This window comes from Manduca sexta, chromosome 22 (assembly GCF_014839805.1).
Source record: "Manduca sexta isolate Smith_Timp_Sample1 chromosome 22, JHU_Msex_v1.0, whole genome shotgun sequence".
NCBI classification, from domain to species: Eukaryota; Metazoa; Arthropoda; class Insecta; order Lepidoptera; family Sphingidae; genus Manduca; species Manduca sexta.
Genome location: NC_051136.1, coordinates 10536339 through 10558755, shown reverse-complemented (window position 1 = coordinate 10558755; position 22417 = coordinate 10536339). Strand labels below are relative to the sequence as shown.

The window sequence follows — 22417 nt, the reverse complement described above, 5'->3', positions numbered from 1 at the left end:
GATTAGTATAGTGGCAAAGTAGATAATTTGGCTTGTGAGCCATGAAATTATAAGAAGAGGAACTAAAATTCGTATAAGGTTTTCAAGTTGAAAAAACTACTTGCGTAATCTGGGATTGGAATTTATTTCCAATATGATGGAGGCTGTCCCTTTGTGCCCCCTATATTGTATTGGGCGGCGTTTATTTATGCTGTTGATGCATAGCATTATTATTATAGTAATAAATTCATAAGTTGTACGTACTTCCTACTTATCGTGTATTTAAATTTTACAAGTTAAATTATATGTACCTACTTTTAGTTTTTCATTTTCAACGGAATGTATCAAACGACACTCCCTAACAATGTTGTAAATACCTACATTCGTTCTTTCAACAGCATCACGTAATATATCTACATATTTACGTGAAGAAGGAGTTTGTACGCCTTTTTAAGCACATTGCGCGTACGAAGGAGTGTAATATTTGGCATAATTAAAGTTCATATAGAGAACGTGTTTAGTAAAATAATATTTATCTAAGTACCTATGATAAAATGTGTTGCAAATATATTAAATTCGACGATAAATGAAACGAACAATGACATATTTAATTAATTTATTCAAATAGACATTTACATAATATATTAATCATTATATTATTATAAAGAAGAATTTCCAAATTTTTACGTGTTTTTTTTTTGGTATCTCTATATAACACCGATCGAATATCCATGTAGGTACATATGATATATTAAAACCTAATTACAAACATCGGTACATTTTTTTCCAAACTTTAAGGTACACAGTAAATATCATCTACAAAATTGAACAAGTTAAAAATATGCAGTATAAGGTTTATAAAAGGACTTACTAACGAATCACTATTGTTAAAATATAGGCAGTGATAAAACAAGCCGAACATACGGATCTTGTGTATCAAACCATTATGATATTAGATTTTCCAAAAATCATCGAACATTGAGTTCTTGGCTTTGTGTTCATACTTCTGTTGCGTCAATAAATTACTAAGTATAAATTTTATTTATAAACTAAAAATATATAACTACATTCACTCGAAATCTCACGATGTAAGCACACGTTATTCTCAACTTTTAGAGCAATAAATTATAATTTAACCTTAGAAGTTAATTTACAAATTAATAAATATAATATTTATCGTAAATGATTGAGTATGAGCTATTTTATACAAAATCTATAACATAGAAAAATGATATTACGTCCCATCGACGTGACCACCGCGACACCAAGGTATCATAAAACAAGTCGGCCTATAAAAATAGATTGCACTAAAATCATTACGAAAATATTTAGTCCAAACACAATATTTATGTTTCACACCGCTGCGAATACCTTTGACCAACAACTTGCAAAACCTTAACCGACTTTAAGAGTCTATAGCTTTTAAGATACCATATATATACCTTGTGAAAACGTTTCCTAAATTCTACATAATATTTGAATTTGTTAACGTCATTGTAATAAAACTGTGCATAGTTTTTCTCATTTTTATGGCCCCATGCAATCAAATTATCTCAACGGAACCTCCTCAAATTATCTCCAAGCATCTCTCGCAGTTTAAGCAACACGACTACGTCATTCTAACGTTAAGTACATATGTTTGAAAAAAATTTTACCCCGTCACAATACCTACCTCCTTACGATTAGATCTCAATATGTTTAACTAATCCTACTCATTTATTAAATTTATGTTGGCTAATAAATTTTCGGAAATATTAATAGTACCTATTTAATAAACTTTAAGTTTTAATAAACTTGCAGATTTTACAGAGCGCACTAAACATTCGCTAATTAATGTAACAGACATTTGAAAATGACGATTCGTAAACTAGATACAGACGTCTTCGTATTTTTCAGCTTTAAGTATATAAAACAAAAATGTAAAATATTGTCAAATTTTAATCAAGACTTAATTCTAAAATCATGGCACTCAAATTATTTCTAACAAAGGAGGGAACTCTTCACAACAGGGGATTTCTTGCTATTATCGCTTTTCGTTCACATGATTTTCATTTTTTGTAAAACTTTCTTCTCGAAATGTCTAAAAATCTCCGGAGTATAGAAATCCGAAATATGAGCAATTTGTTTACGTATTTAATAAAGAAAATGAGCTGAAAATATGTATGTTTGGTCGCATTAAAGTCTCCACAGTCAGTCTTACAAGAAACCTAATTTGTATTGAATCTGATATATAAGTATGGAATGTAAAATAATAACAAAAATACACTTCAAATTAATAACCAACATAATGCTATCAGTAGGATCAGGTGCAAGTGACAACTACGTGATTCTTTCCGGGAGAGTAACGACATCGTCTCTACATTATAAGATGTAATTACCAATCTAAATTCGTCAAACATTCCTAAACTAACACGTTATGAAATGTCAGATAACTTTGAAACTAACAGCGAATTTATTCGATCTAATCATAAAATTGCTGTCCCGAATCAGGACGAAATCGGTAGTAATAATCCTAGGTCTTCTAGGATGTGGTCATCGCGGTAATTGGATAGTACTCTCCAATCCATCTTGGATGGTGTAGATTCACTCCAGGCGCGCTTTGTAGCTAGTTTTCCAGATCTCAGCTAGGGTGACGGCTGAGTGGAAGCGATGGAAGATGCAAAGCGGGAGAGTGAAACGCTGGACGAGAGACCAGGCCACAAAGCCGTAGAAGTCTAGTTGGACCTGAAATCACCAACAGGTTGAACTTAACAAACATTGTATAATAAATTCGAAGCAGATTCAAAAATACATCATTCAAATTGATCACTAATTTAATATGTCTGGTCCATGAAGAAATTATAATGTTACACATTTTATCCCATTCTTTTCATGTCTTAATTTTTGAATTCACACATTATTATGAATTCTAATATATATTGTATGACTTTACAACCCTCAATATATTCAGTTACAAAAGTACTAAATTATAAATATATATTCGTGGTGTCAATTTACCGGATTCGCAAGGACTTTCTGGGCTTCAAAAGTGTAGATGAGCCACATGGTGACGTTGCAGATGAGCAGGAATGTGACGGCTTGACGGGCTGGCTTGCTGCGCTCTTGTTCTGGGAGATGGACTCGACGGCGGGAAACGTCAGCGATGAATAGCAGCTGAAGCACAACCTGAGAAATAAAAATAATAGTTTTAGCAGTTTAAAATATATATAAAAAATATGGTCTATAATTGTTCCCAAACGTTTGTATATCCGAATTGTGTCTTATTAATCATCTGATTTCATCGTGATTTTACACACTTCAGGGTTAAAGAATAGCTTAAAAATTGATTTCTTATTTACACAATTATAATAATAGCTGAATTGATAAAAAATTTAATCACAAAGGGAAGATGTTACTTACTTGAAGCACGCTCAGACATCCAGTTATCATGACCAGTAGATTTGGCTCGTGGGTAAAAGCTCCCATTCCGCCGGCGATAACACTGAACACGGCGTAAACGAAGAGTCCAAACGCAGACACGCGTAGCAAGATGTCATTCAAATCTGATTGTTCTTCGGAGCGGAACTTCAACGATTGTACCCTGCGAAGAGGCTCGGTACAGGGGGAAGGGCTCCATTGCATTTCACGACCACTTATGAGTTCAACCAAAAATGGTAAACGAAAAAAAGGATAAGGATAAGAGGTGAATATTTTTGAAAAGTTGTGTGATGAAATATTTTGAACATGAGCACAAAACATGTGCGAAATTGTCGATGCCAGTGAATGAAAATGGAACGACGTGACAGGAGTTTGAACGGAAAATATAAGGTGGGATGAGGTAAGAAAAAAAAAACATAAAATAAATAAAAACAAAAACAAATATAAGGGTGTAGCCATGAAGCACAATTAACAAATATTTACTCACAATAAATTTTGTTAGTACTATCTTTTGGCGGTGTCACTTGTATGGAAATTCTAGCCATTAATGTTTCAAAAGCATGAGGTGCCTCTTCCCGTATATCCCAATTACCATGATCCAACTTATGTTTTATCAACAATATTTTTATTTTAAAAATAATTCAGTAGCTAAAGCTTTATGAATAATAAAGTGCACTTACCGTATAAATCCAATCAGAATTGCCAATATAGATAAAACCATCAGGGCACAGTGGGACACATCGGCTAAGTAAATCGAAAGTCTCTTCAATTCCTGGTGTCTTATCAAGACGAAGAAGAGTATCAAGCAGATCAGAGAAGCGACCAGCAGAAGTAATCCACAGAAGAGGCCCTTGGATGCGCCAGCGCAGTCGACGCGGTTGCCACGTTGAGCTGCCGCAAGCGCTGCTGCCCTGCGGGAGAGAACAGCCTCCAGACGTCTTTCCAGATCTTCATCGTTGGCCACGCTGCAACCAAACGCGTGTGCTCAAATCAGTCACGCGTTCATGTGATGACGCTTACTTCAATCTCAGCTCTAATCATGCACTATTTGCCATGTTAAGGGTATCACTATACTTGTTATTAGAAGCATGAATTACTGTCTATGTTACCTATTACTATTTTACCTGGGACTCTATCGTTAAATGCAAATTTTTGTTTTAAAATGTTAACGTCATTAATAACTAACTTTTTAAGAAAATCTGTGCATTTACCTGGGATAGCGGCCAATATGCTTCCACATTACATAAATAACGGCCGCTCCGATGAGCGAGTACTCAATGATGAACGGATAGAGATAAGGCGCCGAGTCAGAAACGATAGTTCCCATAATTGGATTCCTTCCGCACACCGTACTGTTATCGATATTAGCGATCAAAGCAGCGGGATTCAGGCTTTCGAACGACTCGAATATTTCTGTTGATTTGTTATCTGGAATTTTGTATAGTGTTTATTATTTTCTAATCTTATAACTAGACGAATTATAAATGAAATATGTTAAACAAATAAACTACTTATATTAATCAATAGGGTCATGCATCTTAAAAAGATGCATCGGTATATAAGATGTTAAATACAAGTGCAACTCGACGTCCAATTACTACAATTTAAAAATAAATAATAGTCAATCTGCAAATAAAAGGTGCAACGGCAGGATATGAACATCCAAAACAACACTCCAACGACAAACCTGGGAAATGAGGTGGTTCGTCTACACGATATGTTTCGACAACATTGCCCCACTCGTCTTTTTCAGTAACGAATCTTGATGCAGTTGTCGGTATGAATGTAGTTATTGCGTTTACAATTGGTTTCAGAGTCGAAGTGAAAGGAAATTGAAACACTTCCAACATGGCAGTTTGGGTTTGAGTTACTTTATCGGCTTCTGTGGTCAGTGGAGCGAAAGAAGTAGTAGTGAAGGGGTTGTCGTTGGGCCACTCTTTGAACTCACGACCGTACCCAAAGCCATTGTCATAGCCTACAGTACTCTTTATAGTGTCTATGAGTTTCGAATTAGCGAAGAACCCACTACCCATGTTATGATATGGTGAAGAAGTAGTTGCTGAAAATTAGTTCAAAACCCACATTTAATACACATAACATGCAAAGTTAACAGACACAAGAACCCCCATGTTAGTACAGTAGTTTTTTTTTTTTTGTAATAGGTACTAACTTGTGGTAGATGTGGTGGTAGGAGCTGTGGCAGTCGTGGTAACCATGTTTATTAGTTGGTCGCCGGCGGTTTTAGCAGTGGTCATAGCAGTAGATACAATCGTGGTGGCGGCTGTAGTGGCTGCACCAAATACTTTGCCAGAGTGCCTTAGAGTGTGCTTACGGATGACTTCTGTGAATGAGTGAGTGAATTATGAATTCACAAAATGGATTACAAACGTGAAGTATTTGTACATGACGATGAAAGAAAGATAAACTTGTTGCCTTAAGATAAAAGGATTATTTTTAATTGATTAACTATCTAAACTTACTTCCTAAAACGCCTTCTCCAGGAACACCCTGTGGATTCTTGACGTGGTAATCTGTAATTTCCTTTAATGACTCCAACACCAATGTTCGAATCCAGACACAAATATTTGTTGCGACTACGTGCATTAAACCAAACCGAGCGATCACTTTGAAACGGTGAATGTTTAACTGAAAGAAGGAAAACAAAATATACTAAAATAAATTAAAGTTGTAACACAGGTACTAAATATTTATAGATAGACGTAATGTTACCATCAGATAAATAATCATCAAATTATTAAAAAGTGGCATACCCTCGAATTCATGAAGATGAAGTACATCTGCATGAATGTAAAAACCATCTGCAAAACCGGGTTGACGCCTTTTAGAATAAGATAACATGGCGAATCCAGTGGAAGCTCAAAGAATGTTCCGAATTCCAAGCCGTTGTAAATCATTGTGCCGAGACCAAAGGCTACAAAAAAGTAGAACAGAGATTACACACATGAATATTATATATATTTTTGGTTTAAAACATCGCCTTCTTTGACATAATATTACATACCAATAGCACCAATTCGTAAGAAGAAGCTGCCATGACTATGATCATTTTGAGATGTTTTGCGCCTACGCACCGGTCTTGTAACAGGTCCAGCCTCGATTTCCACAATATCTTGTTGCTGTTATAAATATAAACATATCTGTTCAAGATTAAATAATTTTACATGTAACGCCGGTATACATTTCAAACAATTTGAAATGGACTTTCCTCGTGTGCTTGGTTATTCTTACTTTTAATATTATAATTTAGCTTTTATTGAATACATTTATATTCAAATCTGCAGCTAGCTCGGATGCAGAATTAGTACATCTACATTATAATAATTAGGTATGTATAATTAAGTTAATATCAGTTTGGATGGGGTTTTTATCATTTGTGTAAAGTATGGGGTGTATTTAAAACGATAACCAAAACGAAAGCAAAATGGTGCAGCAGCATGTACGATGGAGGAATTAAGCACAATTATTGCGACTAACAACTACAACAGCACATCCAAAGCTATTCCAAACATAGTACACAAGTGATCAAGCAGGATGCGTCTAGATGTACACCTCACCTGCTCAGACGCATACAACTGCGCCATTTGTAATTGTAATTGCTGTTGACGAACTTTATCGCGCATCTTACGGGGATACACCTCCTGCCCAAATGATATGGAAAAAACAAAAAGTAGGCAGCGTAAACAAAAAGGGATCATGCGGCCTCTTGCGTTCTGGATAAAGCTTTGTATGAACTGTGATATGTGAAAGGCATAACAAAAATTTGCGAACATGTGCTTATTCACAAAGTTTAAATACATAGTTAAAATTTAATATTAAAACAAATGTGTGGTTAACTAACACGGGACGACACGGGAAAGCGAAAATAGAACGTGAGATTGTTAAGAACAATCATAATGGATGTGCTGTGTAAGAAGAGGTGATAAAATTGCTCACCTGGAACTGGCTCTGTTTCTTTGATTCTTTGGTGGCTTTATCTTTTCCTTCCTTATCTTTGTCCTTGTCCTTTCTATCTTTCTTTCCGTCTTTTTTACCATCTTTGCCTTCCTTATCTTTGGTTTTCTTTACTTTCTCTTTCTTCGGCTTCTTCTCTTTTGGTGGTGGTTTGGCTTTCGGTGAGCCGCTACAGCATGCACTCTCTAAGTGAGAAATATATTCATAGTTATCTACATCCTAGAACTGAATCTAAATCTATAAACTACATTAAACTTACCTTGAAGCAGGAAGCAAAAGACGTATAACAAGAACAATATGCTCATGCCATAAAGGTAGGTAAAGAAGCCTTCGTAGTAATAGAGTGGTAAATTGTGTGTGATGACATCACTGATGACGTAAGCGATGCACACAACAACCAACAGTTTCGCGTAAATAAAACTGGAGATGATGAACAACGAAGTTCTGAAATAAACAAAAAAGGACGTTATGTAATTGTGAAAATGGTACATTTAAGAGCAAAGATCAATACCCTAGGGTACACGTATGTCATTCACGCAGGGTATAAATTATTTCCTATTAAAACTATTTTAACTCTCCAACCTATAAATCACGGGTATGGTTTGAAACAATAATAACTCATTAAAATCATTCAAACTGATCTGACTGCCCACAAATCTTTCAAGAATGATTTATTTAACTGTAACGTTGGCGCGCCGTATGAGTACGGGCTAAATTTGTTTGTTTTTGTGGCCCTGTCTTGTATAAATATTCACAACGTTAAAATATTATTTCCTTATTTGTTTATGTGACAAAGGAATAGCAAACTTTCTTAGTGACAAAGGAATAGCTAAAAAAATTTAAAACCGCCTATGGGTTTGGTCAAACGACCATTGTAAATGCCAATATAAATGTATTTCTTAAATAATATCTATATTCAAACTATACGGCTAAATGATTGCATAGAAATTACCCCGATCATACATGATTATATATAGATCAGTAGGTACTCATTCTAACATTGAAAACTTAGCATTATGAACTGTACGATATTCACATAAATACTACAGTTTTATATTTCCATACAAAAATCCGTAGAATTATTTGCCCGTCATAATAGATTTAATTTTCGTATAAAACACAGAACCAATCACGTAATCATCATTCCCTAACGAACAATGAACTCTCAACATCCATACATACTTCTTAGACGGCTTGGGCTGAACGCATTTCAACTCCATTTCTTTGTTTGCGGTGTTGTGTTTTTCAGCGATGGCGATGTCACTGCCCTGTTGCCGGTGCTGGCCTACCGGTAACGTCGCCATATTGTCGACGGCTTCCAGATCCACCGTCGCCACCTTCACTTCGGCCTCAGCCGGGTGCTTGTCGCGCCCCATCACTTACAAATCACTCGTGTGTAGAGGAAACGAGAGTTACACGACCATGGTGAGGGTTAAGGGCAGGTGAGGGTAGGGCCGCGGTAAGGAGCTCTTTCAAGGCAAAAGGCTCCGGAAGTGCGGAGGTGCGCCGTCGGAACCGTGCCTCCGACTCGAGTGCGCCCAGAGTTGCGCAGTAATGGATGCTGCGCGCCTCCGGGACGTAGGGGCGGCACCCTCGCGACTCGGCTACACCCCATTTATATGAAATGTACTCTCGAATCGCGGGAGGGTCGTAATTTTTGTATGCTATTACGCCATATGCGAATGCACTGTCATCGACCTCGAGTGCGTTGCACTGGTTGTGTAAGATGTGCCATTTTTGTGTTAATCGAGTCCAAGGCAAAATTCGTACCCATACTAGTCTTAACTATGATTGCCAAGACAATCATCAATCTTGATGTATCTTCATTGCTAGGTATGCCGTAACATTCAATAGTAAGACCAATTGAGAGTTCAGTCATGATTCTTCTTACATCAGATTACGAGTGAAATATTAGTGACCAAATAATTTTGGAATACAAGAATTGTTATGTACACATTCGTACGAACTACTAATGAATATTCGTACAATATAAATGTCCTTTTGTACCTCAATAATAAAAATGGATTCTTTATATAAATTGCGAATGTCTGCCAACCCTAGCGTAACTGGCGTCAAGCGGTCGATACAGGCGCGTCTCTCCCGGAGAGCTTTGGGAGGCTGCGCGAGCGACCCACTGACCCGGCCCTTGTTCCTCGACCTCACCCACCGAAACACTCCCCTGAGCACTGAGGAACTACGCATTTGTCCAAGACAACTATAATTATGCACACGTGTCCTAACAAAAAGTCGCCATGAAAGAAGAGGTCTCTATTGGAATGAATTGATGAATAGCACTCAGTCTCCAGTGGTCCTCGACCTTTCCGGTCGCTGACCTGTTGCAACTAATATTAGGTTTACTTGACTTTTCACCTCACGCTGGTTATTTTTGTTTGTTATGATGGTTTGTTTTAGCTCAAGATACGTGCATATTATTTATGATGCGCTTACCTACATTTTTTTTTGTTCTTATGGTTTCCATTTCTTTTTAATGAAATTATGTATTATCAACCTAAATGTATTATCTACATTGAGCGTAGTCGACAATATAAAATCTGCAAAAGAGGATTAACTAAAATATCCGCTTAATATTCCATAATGTGTATTCCTTTTACTAAGGGTAAATTTGCTAAGCTCAAGCAACAAAATGATAAGTAAATATGCACAAGCCCTTCAGTACTTTCTTGATCTTAACTGCAGAATCCATAAAAATGTCAACTCAATACGTGTAATGTCAAGTTACTTGCGCAACCTAGCCTTAACAGTGTATACTCTTCTTCATAACCTACACTATAATCTGCCACATATCTTAATTTACCTAATATACTCGTCTACAATAGCCTTAACCTACGTTTATTGATTGATTTATTAAAATTTCACGGGGGAAACGTCAATTTGGAAAAATCTTCTAGAAATTTATAAAAAAAAAATACTGTGCTTGATAATGGAAAATCTAAAAAATTACATAATGACTCCCTCTAAAATTTCAGGCTGCGACTGCGCCTGCGTCTCACTGTCAAGGCCATTTTAGCCATTATAATTACTGTTATTTTTTTTTATATGCCTAAGGTAGAAACTACCACAACCATTCCTGGCTCTACTGGGATAGTATCACGGTCTCAGACAAACACGCGTTTGCACGTCCCAAAAACCTTACCAGTCCCTAATGGCTACTGCTATAAGGCTGTCAACGCATCGAAGATTCATGCACAATAGTGGATATTTATGAACAGTGATGATCACTTAACATCAGGCGAACTACCTAATCATTTGATGGACTATTTTAAAAAAACAATAAACATTTTTTTTTTATTACGGCCATAAAAAATTAGACATAGATGTATTTCAATTGCGAAATGACTTATTTTAGTCTAAGTGGTGTCGTATGTTAAGTTGAGACACTAATTAGTGGTAATACATTCGCGTTAAAATCGCCAGACGCATTCTAAACAGAGTGTCATATTGAGCAATACTAGCCTAGTTAAGACGTTTTACTAAATGGCCTCATTTAAAACAAAGAACGAATCTTGAAATCTAAGCGAATTTCAAACATCTGTTAAAATTGTTGCAATATTCTTTGAGATTTTTCATGATTGCAGTAATTTTCTAGACGTTATAAGTAAAATATATTCCACATGAGCCTTAAACAATTTGCCTTTCCAAGTGTTGTGAATAAAATATGCTCCACATTGCCCTTATGCAATTTGCCTCAGCATATTTACATTCAGTAGGTACATAAACAATTGTGTAAGATTGCATCGCGAAGTCAATTGCTAGTTAGCTTATCAATGACATAATGGCCGCAAGAATTGACAAGAACGGCCTTGTGGTTTCCACAGTCGCATTTTATTAACGTCTGACTCCATAACACGATGGTAATGATTTCCGATTACGTCGTCACTTTATATTAGGGACGATTGGGATTCGTATTACAGCACATCCTTTTATGATTTATAAGGGAACTGCATTTCATATATGGGAGTCAGTGAGACAGTGTATCGCTTGGTATAACTACAGGGTGTAGTTCCATTGACGAGCAAATACTGCACTGCAATGGAGTGTAATATTTTGTATATACAACTGGATGCCGGGACGAGCAAATAGCTAACCTGATTGTAAGCGTTACGACTGCCTTAAACAGTAGCAATACTACCAAATATTGTTGAATCATAAAGCCCTACTTAGTATAGAGTTATAATCTCTGACCCATGATAAAAATCATACTAGCTAATATCGTCATCATACTGGCTAAAATGGACTTGCAATTGTAACACAGGTCTTATACAAAAACTGAAGTGCAATTTAAAATGGAAAAAATGATGTGATTATAGCTCGTACGATTAATACAATGCTGCAAAACTTTAATAAAAAATTCTCGATGACATTTTAGGATTTCGAACTCAAATCTCAATTATTACCAGAAGATTGTCATGTAAATGAGTGCTTAATCAAATTATTAAAAAAGTTACAATGGTGGAAGGTGAAATTTTCCTAATGGAAGGACACAAAGTATAATTAGATTTTAGCCCACTATGGTATAAATATTAATTATCTATTTATTTAAAATAATTATATAATTTATTTTAATAGTTTGCTTACATATATTACTAAAAGGAAGCCGGCAGGAATCGGATTATATGTAGGTACCCTTCGCCATAAGATACATCAACAAAATACTTACAGAACAAGTTACATTAACAAGATATGTTTAGGAAGCTGAGAGAGTCAAATTTATTTTGATGCAAATATACCAGAAACACTATACGCCATTGCCAATATAAAGTATAGATATTTGTTTCGTTTAGCGACTAAAATTAAATGTACAGAGGAAAGACAATAAGTAATCTTGGTCGAAACAAAGCATAGAATTGTTTTTTGTTGCAGCTAGTTAGTTTAACAATAAAAAGCTTTGAATTTTTATTTAATTGTCTTCTTTGAAAATTACCTTATTTTAATGTTATACCTATTCTTAGTTCACGTTTAATACATAAGAGCACGTTTATCTTAAAAAAAGGATTTTAAGGCACTCATTCACTCAATACCTATCTTTCTTTACTCACTACTTACGTAACGACCTTAAATTATCATGAAGCTACAAAAAAATAAATTGTATGATTTAAAATTTAAACAATTAACTAATTCTAATAATTACAGTCTTACTTATAAACTTGTTTTAGCGTTAAGAGGTGGTTAAGAATAGCTATATCAAAGGTTTCCTAGTTTACACCTTATTAAGATACACCTTTGCAGTTGGAAAGTATTATAAGTTTCTTTATCGAATACAATTTACTTTTTCAAATGCACTTTGATTTTCTAATGCAAATGTTACTTTTTCACTGTACCTCGTGAGAAACAGCGAACACACAATTCCTATTTTACTTCGTTACACTTTCTTTTGTGCATAAAAGCAATGTTAAATCCCGCATACGACATGACTGGTCTCAGTAGAATTTTTAACGCATTTTCATCCTTATCGCACTGATTTAAAACACAAAATACTATTAATGTGTATCACACATGCCACTTATGGATATGCGGGGTCCGTTTAATCATTGACCATCCATGCGACGTGGAAGTGCTTTGATTACGGCTTCCTCCCCTTTATACTTATTTATAAACTGTTAATCGAACCTTTTTGTACGAAGCCGACGTTTCGTCCTTTATTCGTTAACTAGAGCGGAATGTTCTGGTTTAAATAGAAGATGGTCATAAGTGTGGGCTCTATGTGTTTTTGACCATGATCATCTTCTGTATTTAGATTAATTATAACCTGCCTGCCTGATTGATAATATCAGCCCTGTATTATATACTGTCCCACTGCTGAACACGGGCCTCCTCTACTACTGAGAGGGATTAGGCCTTAGTCCACCACGCTGGCCTTCTACGAGAACTTCTCAGATGTGCAGGTTTCCTCACGATGTTTTCCTTCACCGTTAAAGCGAGCGATAAATTCACAAAAAATACACACATGATTTTAGAAAAGTCAGAGGTGTGTGCCCTTTGGATTTAAATCTGCGGACATTCGTCTTAGTAGTCCGTTCCACACCCAACTAGGCTATCGCCGCTGTCATAGATTATATACATACTATTGTTATGTATATAAATCATATACATACTGTAAATGTAATAAAAATAAATATAGGTTCCTAAACAACTAATCTTTTAACACTTCATGTTTTCAAAAGTGTTTTCATTTCTTTAGGCTCTGTTCACACACAAAATGTAATACAAAGCGCTCTTATGAATATCTTAAAACGTTATGTCCCAAATTCACTATTTTCTTTGTTTACAATGAAACCGGGATGGTGTATGGGTGGACACGGATACCGCCACGTTAGTACCCACATATTATTCAGGACAGATTTTATCTATGGAAATGATTTGGGCGTGACGCTTTTTACTGCAAAATCAATAATTTAACACGCCTTAACCGTTAAAAACTAAGTATATATAAATAATAATTATTGTTACGTTTTATTACTTTATTACCATTATTCAGGAGCGTACAAAATGTGTTCTTAGTAAAAAGTTAATTACGTGAGTAACAATGGTCCTAAATAACAAATTTAAAAATGCGAACTTAATTCTATATTTTATAACACTGTACTATTGTGATCCAATCACAGGTGATAATTTTAAACAGTGACGTGATTGAATATGATGCTATCGTTACTTATTGGGAGAATTGCAACTCATGCCTTCCCTAAAACATTTTAATAGTCATGAGACGGCATCGAATTACGTTATACAACCTTGCCAGGCATCTGCACTGTAATAGAAGGTCGTCCCATCCTCCTAAGTCCGCTTAGAGGTTAATACAAATAATTTTATCATATATTACATCATTGTTCGTTTATTTGAACAGCATATTATTATGTAAATATTGAATAAAACATCCGAATCCGGCGCGTGCATATTGCAAAAACAATTACACACTTAGACACCGCGTTTACATAAGGTGGAAGGCATAAAACCTTATTTTATTACCTAGCTGAAGGTTTGTTACAGAATTAATGCGTAAATAATTCATAAGCCATTCTCAAGGACACATCAAGTAGGTTGCTTTCTGCATTTATTCATACACTGACGTCAGAAATTCCAAATGACCTAAGTGCCGTTTAGTTTAAATACCAAGCAAAATCTTTCTAAATAGAAATGTATTGTATAGCAAAACTTTAAACCAAACATCGTCAATATAAGTTGCATTAGTTGGTAGAATGAAATGCGCCACAGTATTGCAATAATCTGCTACTGACAGCTGCATTGATTTTCAATATAAAACAGAAAATTGAGTTTAGGGATGCAATTCCTGTAGTAACTGGGTCAACCATGGAACGAAGTCAGATTATAATTATGTCGTGACACTCCACGCTGTTATGGAATCAGAGATGTTACTTTAAAAAATATTTTGTAACACGCAGTACCTACTTTGGAATTATTTATTACTAGTTTAGTACATCTGCTTCAGAAAACCTTATCTACTTACCACTACATTGAAAATATACGTTGATTCATCAAAATTATACTATAACATTATTTTATTTACTTTTCTATAACATTATTTATATCCATACAAAATATATCTGTTAGCTAAAACCAAAATTTCGAAATACAGTAAAAAAAACACTGGGTAATTTAAAAAAGGCACTCACTTGGCATTCTTAGGTGTAGTATCGGGCTGACAGCAAGCCCGGTACCTCAGCACCACCTCGGTGGGCGTGAGTGCTTCCGTCTCCTCCGGCGGGGCCTCACACTCGTCGGTGACGAGCGGCGCCCGCGCCGGGGACGTGTGCGATCCGTACCCGTCTGAATTCAGCTGGAAATCATTGTCATTCGATATAATGTAGAATTCCGATTGATTACTTATATTAATTATAATTACATACAGCAATACTAAATATAATTAAATTAATTTAATTTGCAATTTATACCAATGCATCATTTTATATTCTCACAAATTTCACTAATTAAGTACATCTTTAGCATTTATTCCAACTTCATGGTCCGTCTTAAATGGTTAGACTTACGACATAGATCTCTACGAAACTTGATACTTATTAAATTTGTCTACTTATCGTGAAGGTCTGTTTGTACATTGTCAGAACAAACAATCATAAATATCAATTTATAAACCATTTTGTGTCAGAGCTATCAGTTATACTAAACTTAATTATACTAACATGCATAACATCTAAGATGTAGTTATTATAATTATAATATTATTACGAACTACGAAGGTGTAGTCAACAAACTACAACTTTTACAACATCGCTACATGAAACCTAAATTATCTAAAATGACGTCGAAAACTGCTTTGAACAACTGTTTCACGACTTATTAAATTCTCTTCTACTCTAGACTTCTACATGGAAACCCATTAGATTTTCGTCCACTACTTGAGTGAAGACTACTTCTTGAGTAAGTATAAACTACTTCTTGAGCATAGACTACTACTTGAGTATAGACTACTATTGAGTATTGACTACAAATTGAGTATAAGTCAGGTCAAAGCAGTTGATGATAAGATGATTGATGAGGCTCACTTTGACGATGGTGCCGACCTGCGGGTCCTTTTCAATCCGCTCGTGCGGCTGCTGTGTTTCCTTCTGCTCTGGTTCTACCGGCGCACCCAGCAGTCGCTCCTTCATCTCGTGGATGTAGGGGCAACGCTGCATCGCGATGTAGAATTCGCGGACGCGCACCTGGACAGAGAAGGATTATTATTAGCGTTAATTGGGATCATGTGTTGTGTTGTCTTAGTCTAGTGGTTGTGTGTAGTCCGTTAAAACGTCGGTTTGAGTCCCAGGTCAGGTATAACTTAGAGTGGCGTTTTAATACGATTTGCGCGGTCTGGACCTTGAGTTGTAGAACTGGTCTGGAGGTGTAGAATAAGTTTTCGCCATGTTTCGTTCATTAAATATTTTCATTAGCAATTAAAAAAGTTTTATAATTAATTGGCTTTGTTTATTATAATAAAAAGAAATTAGAAACTACAATTCATTTTCATATCTACACATTAGCTTTAATATAATTATTGATAGGTTATATAAAAATACACATCGCTATAATATATAACAAAATGTATACAAATTCAGAAAAATACTAGACATCTTGACAACAACCACATATCTCTCTAATCCACGAATCGGTGTTTCAAGGCTAATATCGCACCGTAATGTCACATACAAGATTTATTGCTGTAACGTTACGTTTTATAAATGTGATATAAAAATATAGGTTTATAGCAATTTTATGTGTGTGATTGAGTTCAATATTATTATGTATTAATAAGCCCACTAATAATATAAGATTTCATTCTTGTACTGTTATGTCATTGTGAATGTTAGAACACATTTCATTGTTTATATTATAATCGTTATATAAAACTATTCGGATGACCAACACCTCAGTCCACCCCGTGTCTACAAAGGCTGCAATCTTCGAAATGTCAGAAGAAAATTATAATATAAAAACCGCGGTAAAATCCACAAAATAGTTCTATTTTAATGTCTAACATCCGCGTAAACATAAGAAATAATTATATTAGAAGTTTTGATTTAGTAACACAGATTTTTATATTTTTATAACGTCTACCAAGTCTAAAAGTTCAGAAAAATTTCATTATGGTTTAATCATATTCAACAATCTGCAAGATTCAGACAACAATTTTAATCATCATCAGTAAGTCACTGCTGAAACTGAAATATTTTCAATTTACTGAATAATTAATCTTTGATATATGATTTTCCATCTTAGTATACGTTATTGAATTTTAATTGGACTCAAACTGAAATGAACGTAGCCAGCGAACCATGACGCCTATTGAAAAGGCAAAAGAAGACAATTCCTTGCTCAAATTATCAGTGGGTCATAAATTTCGTTTCTATATCCGCATGTCACGCGATAATTTCATTAGGCTGTTATCAATTAACGTATTTGGTTTGTAAAAGAGTCGATTACTTTATTGTAATGTATAATGTAATTGAAATAATTATAAAAAAACAGCAATATTTGCATACGTTGTCTTAATCTCTTCCAGTAATGCTAATCTATAGGTAGTTTGGACTCCCACCACTGATACAATTTAAATTAACTATTACTTCAGGAGCAAACAGGCCGACATAATTGTGTCGACTGACGAGGGATATCACCTCTCGTTAGCCGACATTCTATATGGACGACACACCGCTTACCATGAGGTGCAGTTGGGTCCCTTTACCGAATCCATATTTTTTTTTATAATTAAAATTGTATAACACTTTTAATTTATTAGTAACTTTTTTTAAGTAAACGAAATAATGGTTCCAAATTAATGACTTCATAATACTCGTAATACCTACGAGAACAAATTACTATGTCAATGAATTCCATATTGTACAAACTATTTGCATCAAATATTGATCATAAAATATCCGGACATAGCAACACTAAATGCGAATGGAGCTCGTTTACTCAATCGTTTTACTTCCACTGTATCCGAACCATTATATTCGAATGCGAATTTCATAATATCCGATTGGAACGAGTTATTGCATCGACACAGTAAATATACTGCATACGCTGAAAGCACCCATACAGAAAAATAATGATGCATTGACTCGCCTGAAGTGATACGCAAATTTACAGATGCATTACTCTTTATTGCATTTGTAGAGCTGAAGAGAAACCGTAAGCCGCAATACGAAGGGTGATTTCTTTCTATAAATCTAATTTTGATGTTTAAAGTAGTTACTTTGTAGGAGGCAATGATTACGACTAATAAGAGACTCTTAGGTAATATAAATTATTTAAACTTTTTGGGCTGTGCTAAACTCTGTAATATTTTGACCGCAACCATTGCAAAAATACATCTTGACATTTCTAGTGGAAAATATATTTGTATAAGTTACAATAGAAACTCGGGAAGTCACAAAACACTCCAACTGTTACGTTTAATTAACATAACGTAACCTAAACCGAATAGAATTAATTAGTAATAAATTGACTACGTAAATTAAAATGCGTTAATGGCTCAATATCATGTAACCCTGGACTCCCAATTATCCGAAAAACGGTTTCTATAACGAGTTAAAAGAACAAAGTGAAGCGCAAAGGCTTCGCTAGTCACGGTCACGAAGATTTAATTTTATTGTCATGGTTTACGTTACTGTGATTTTCGCGAAACTGTAGTTTTAATTTCGTGACTGAGCACTATGTACTATAGGTAGAAGTGACTAATGTTTTGATTCCACGCAAGCATGTATTCTTTGCATTCAATAATAGACGCTATGTAATCACATTTAACGCTACTATATTTAAAAAAAAATAACTACAACTGCAATAAAATCCAAAATTTTCTTTAAACAGTTCAAACACAAGTTTCACAAGTAGTACAAATCCACACCTTAAACATGACAGTTTTGAAGGTAAAAGTTATGACCGATAAATCATAGAATCCAGGAGGTCGTAGCCTATCGGTATCTTGGCCGTGGCTAGATTCAAGCTACATGAATTACAGCTCTAAATGGAAGTGCCAGCATGCTGGGAATAGAAACGAGCAACATGGCAGCCCATACTTGCGAGCTATAAATCTTTTGACATTCGAAATTTTAGTTGTTAATCTTGCGGCATGAATGAAAAGAAATAAACAACACAAAAAGACTAGACTGAAAGACGGAACTACATCTGCGATATTGGAAGATTGCTGGTACCAATAGCTGGCGATAAGAAAGACATTTTAGTTTAGCAAAGCTTTATTGTTCCATTTTACGCAGACGTAATCATCATGCGAACAGGATGGAGCCCGGAAGAAAAAATACTTTCTTTATTTAAATCATAGATAATAATATTATACTGTATAAATAAATTCTATACTGATTTCTAAAGTTATTTCAGGTACGAGCAGATCGTGATAATATTGTCATTAATTTATGAACATTACATTTGCTTTGCCACTTTATATGCTATTTTTTAGATTTTTTATTCTATTTATATGATTTTAACTATAGATATATCTATAAATTTTAATTTCATCACAGTCTCTTTGTGCAACCCAAAAATTAAAGTAATTGTAGAAACAATAATGTACACTATTTATTCAATCAATACACAATAATTTATAAACAATGGCTTGTCAAACTTCATGTTGTGTTTCATACGTAACATGTTTATTGAATGTTCGAAATCAAACAAAACAAGAACAAAAACACGCGTAGGCATGTCATGATTAGGACATTGTTTTAACCTCTCGAGTATAACCATAAGAATGTCTCACGAGATTTATCTAACAACTTATAAAATAAGATGACTAACATAGCCATGTGGTATTTGATTCTGAATTCTTAGAAACGATATTTTCCAGTTTTTAATAGTTGAATGCCTGCTATAACAAATACGAGATTTGAACAACAAATCTACACTAAGTAAAATAATACCATCGAAATACACTTACAAAATATAACCAATTAAATACTGAGCAAATGCAAACTGCAGTTAACGTTCATTCCATTTGTACCCATTCGTCCACATATTGTAGTATGGAAGTTAATTGGACTCAACCAGACCGCCATGAGCTAAATTCGAATATTTTTCGGTGAGTGAAACATTTCGGCTGGCAGCGGGTAAATTGGGCGTTTAACTATTTATAGACTAACGACACGCGCAGTTTCCAAACTTAATGCAACTATATTTAAGGTTTTACTTTCACTGATATCTTAATTAAGTTAATTAGCACGAATTAATATACGGGAAACTCATCGGACGTTATTTACTACAACAAACCGCATAAATATTAAAACTTTACGATAAATAACAATTATTTAACCGAGAGTATTTGTACTTCACCTCTACATTCTTCGACAAGTACTTATCGAGAAACATAAGTTGTAATTTCTACATAAAATTTCGCATAATTTACTAATTAAAACTACTTCACTTAAAATAAACACGAAACCAAAAAATAAATTCCAATTTATTTACAAAATAATAGCACATTTCAACGGCTTCTATTCCCAAATACCCACACCGCCACAAACTTAACATGAAAAGACCATTAAAAAGCCGACTTTTATTCAAATACGTATGAATAAAACTAAATAAACCGGAAAACGTGGCTTTGTACAATGTAATGTATTCGCTAAGGACAACACGACGTACAATCGATCCCAAATGGGGCCATCAGGTCAGTGGACTCATGAAACCTAATACATGTGTATTGCACTGACATTTGCGATCCGAACGTTACTGCCACCCCACAAGGTTTTATGAAACTTGATCTTGCTTCGACTGTCTTCAAATTGGGCCATAGCAATTAGGCGTTCATTAAAATGTACCATGATGATTACTCAATCATGTTAGATTATTACAAATTATAGTTCGAGAACATTATCATGAAGCTGAAGCTTTATAATTTATTATAACATTTTAATTAGTAATTTAAATAACAATGCTTTTCATAATACTGTAATAATAAATGACTATAATAATATGCAATATCTATAATATTAATTTATGTAGATTAGATAAACTATTAATTGAAGCACAAATCAATCAGAAATTCCGTATAATTTTAAAAGATACGGTCTTATGAATTAAATTAAGACTACATTACGGACTAATTTACTTAAAAGGGAACTCCTAGAGGAAAGCATTTGATCTTCACTTCGTTTTATCCAATTGCTGCCAGTAACAATTTAGAGCCGTCTTTACCAGTCGTTTGTTTATCAAATTACAAGACTATTGTACGCTCGCAATTCGTTTAATTAAGAGTACTCTAAACTACTTAAGTTGAAGGATAAATTTCACAATTATTATAAAAGCACTGCTACTCTTCATTACTCTAAGGTTAATGATATTCATTACTTGTTGCTCAAACACTTTTGCTAAAAACGAGTAGGTACAAAGAAATATGCACTAAAAATCTATGAACAAATTAAATAAGATCTTATATCAAAATAAAAATAAGACGATCTCAATTAACAAACTTATTCACTGTTCAAATTCAGATTTCCTATTCATTTCGAGAGTCTCCATCGACTTGAACGAAGCAATCTCACGCGGAACGAGCGCTTGGCACCGCTGCACGTTCTTAACACGGAAACTCTTTGTTATTGTCGTATGAACCTCGAATTGGAATAGTGCCTTTTTACTTTTAGCTCATATTGTGGAGATTAGACTTAAAATTGTTGTTAGGAGTAATCGCAGAAATTCAGAATGAATTCTAATTAAATTTGGCACATAGATGGAACAAGATCTAAGTTAACATATAGACTATGGCTTTACTTTTTATAACAAAGTCACTTCACCTATTTCTTAGGTTATTTCGTGCTAGCGTAGCTTCAATACCTAGTCTATATTTAAATTAGCAAATCATAACATACAAAAACCTCTCGTTCATAAATAAAAACTGTATAAAGACTAGAAATAAGTTAAAGTTGGCAGAGCGTAGAAAACCTCCCCATCCTATTTAGAATTCGAACTCTGCGATGACGTATATTCCTTTTCATGCTATTCCTTAGACGCACGTCGCAATAAATTTCGCTTCAGAATTCTTAAGGAATTTTGGGACAACGTATAGAGAAGGGAGAGGGGAGCACAAAGGTTTTATTGCACGTAAACACGAATACCGACATTTCTTGGCATTGAACTTAATCAGATATTCTTGGTTTTTATGTAATTGTTTAATTTCTTTCTCCATGTTTAAATACAGTCCATATAACAACTGAAAAAGAAGTTTATTATTTATAGATTATACATAGTATAAAAACATATTTACGTAAAATTACAATAATCGGATCGTCGAAAATACTCTTTACAATTTTGCAACAGCAACAAATCTAACATGCATAATTAAATTGTCTAGCACTAACAAAACTTATTCAAATGTGGACAAAGTTTGTGACGTAACTTGTGTATAGTGTAGAGGGACTTGTTATTGAATTAGTAACAGGGAAGGTGTGAGAGAACAAACGATTTTACTCGGCCCAGTTTGCTTCAAACAATTACTTATTTTGATCCGAAAACTTAGGGTTGAAAATGTATTGTACATATCAACTCGAAAATTTAAACGGACTTA

The 22417-nt window shown here is 34.5% G+C and overlaps 1 protein-coding gene across 9 annotated transcripts in view; it reads right to left on the bottom strand.

Annotated features, from left to right (window-relative positions):
• Positions 1–669: 669 nt before the first annotated feature.
• The window catches only part of LOC115442147 (proton channel OtopLc), a 54841-nt gene continuing 33093 nt past the window's right edge, over positions 670–22417 (bottom strand). For 3 of the 9 annotated variants that reach the window (XM_037441322.1, XM_030167125.2, XM_030167124.2), the window contains exons 2-16: positions 15909–16067; positions 15018–15181; positions 7628–7812; positions 7351–7553; positions 6972–7055; positions 6419–6533; positions 6168–6328; positions 5877–6042; positions 5567–5737; positions 5084–5455; positions 4608–4824; positions 4077–4361; positions 3379–3610; positions 2977–3144; positions 670–2703 (exon numbers count right to left, since the gene is read on the bottom strand). In XM_037441322.1, the coding sequence (XP_037297219.1) occupies positions 2563–2703; positions 2977–3144; positions 3379–3610; positions 4077–4361; positions 4608–4824; positions 5084–5455; positions 5567–5737; positions 5877–6042; positions 6168–6328; positions 6419–6533; positions 6972–7055; positions 7351–7553; positions 7628–7812; positions 15018–15181; positions 15909–16040 (2796 nt within the window). In that variant the 5' untranslated portion in view covers positions 16041–16067 and the 3' untranslated portion in view covers positions 670–2562. The remainder of the gene's footprint in view (positions 2704–2976; positions 3145–3378; positions 3611–4076; positions 4362–4607; positions 4825–5083; positions 5456–5566; positions 5738–5876; positions 6043–6167; positions 6329–6418; positions 6534–6971; positions 7056–7350; positions 7554–7627; positions 7813–15017; positions 15182–15908; positions 16068–22417) is intronic. The other 6 variants (XM_037441324.1, XM_037441325.1, XM_037441323.1 and 3 more) reach the window with 6 other exon arrangements.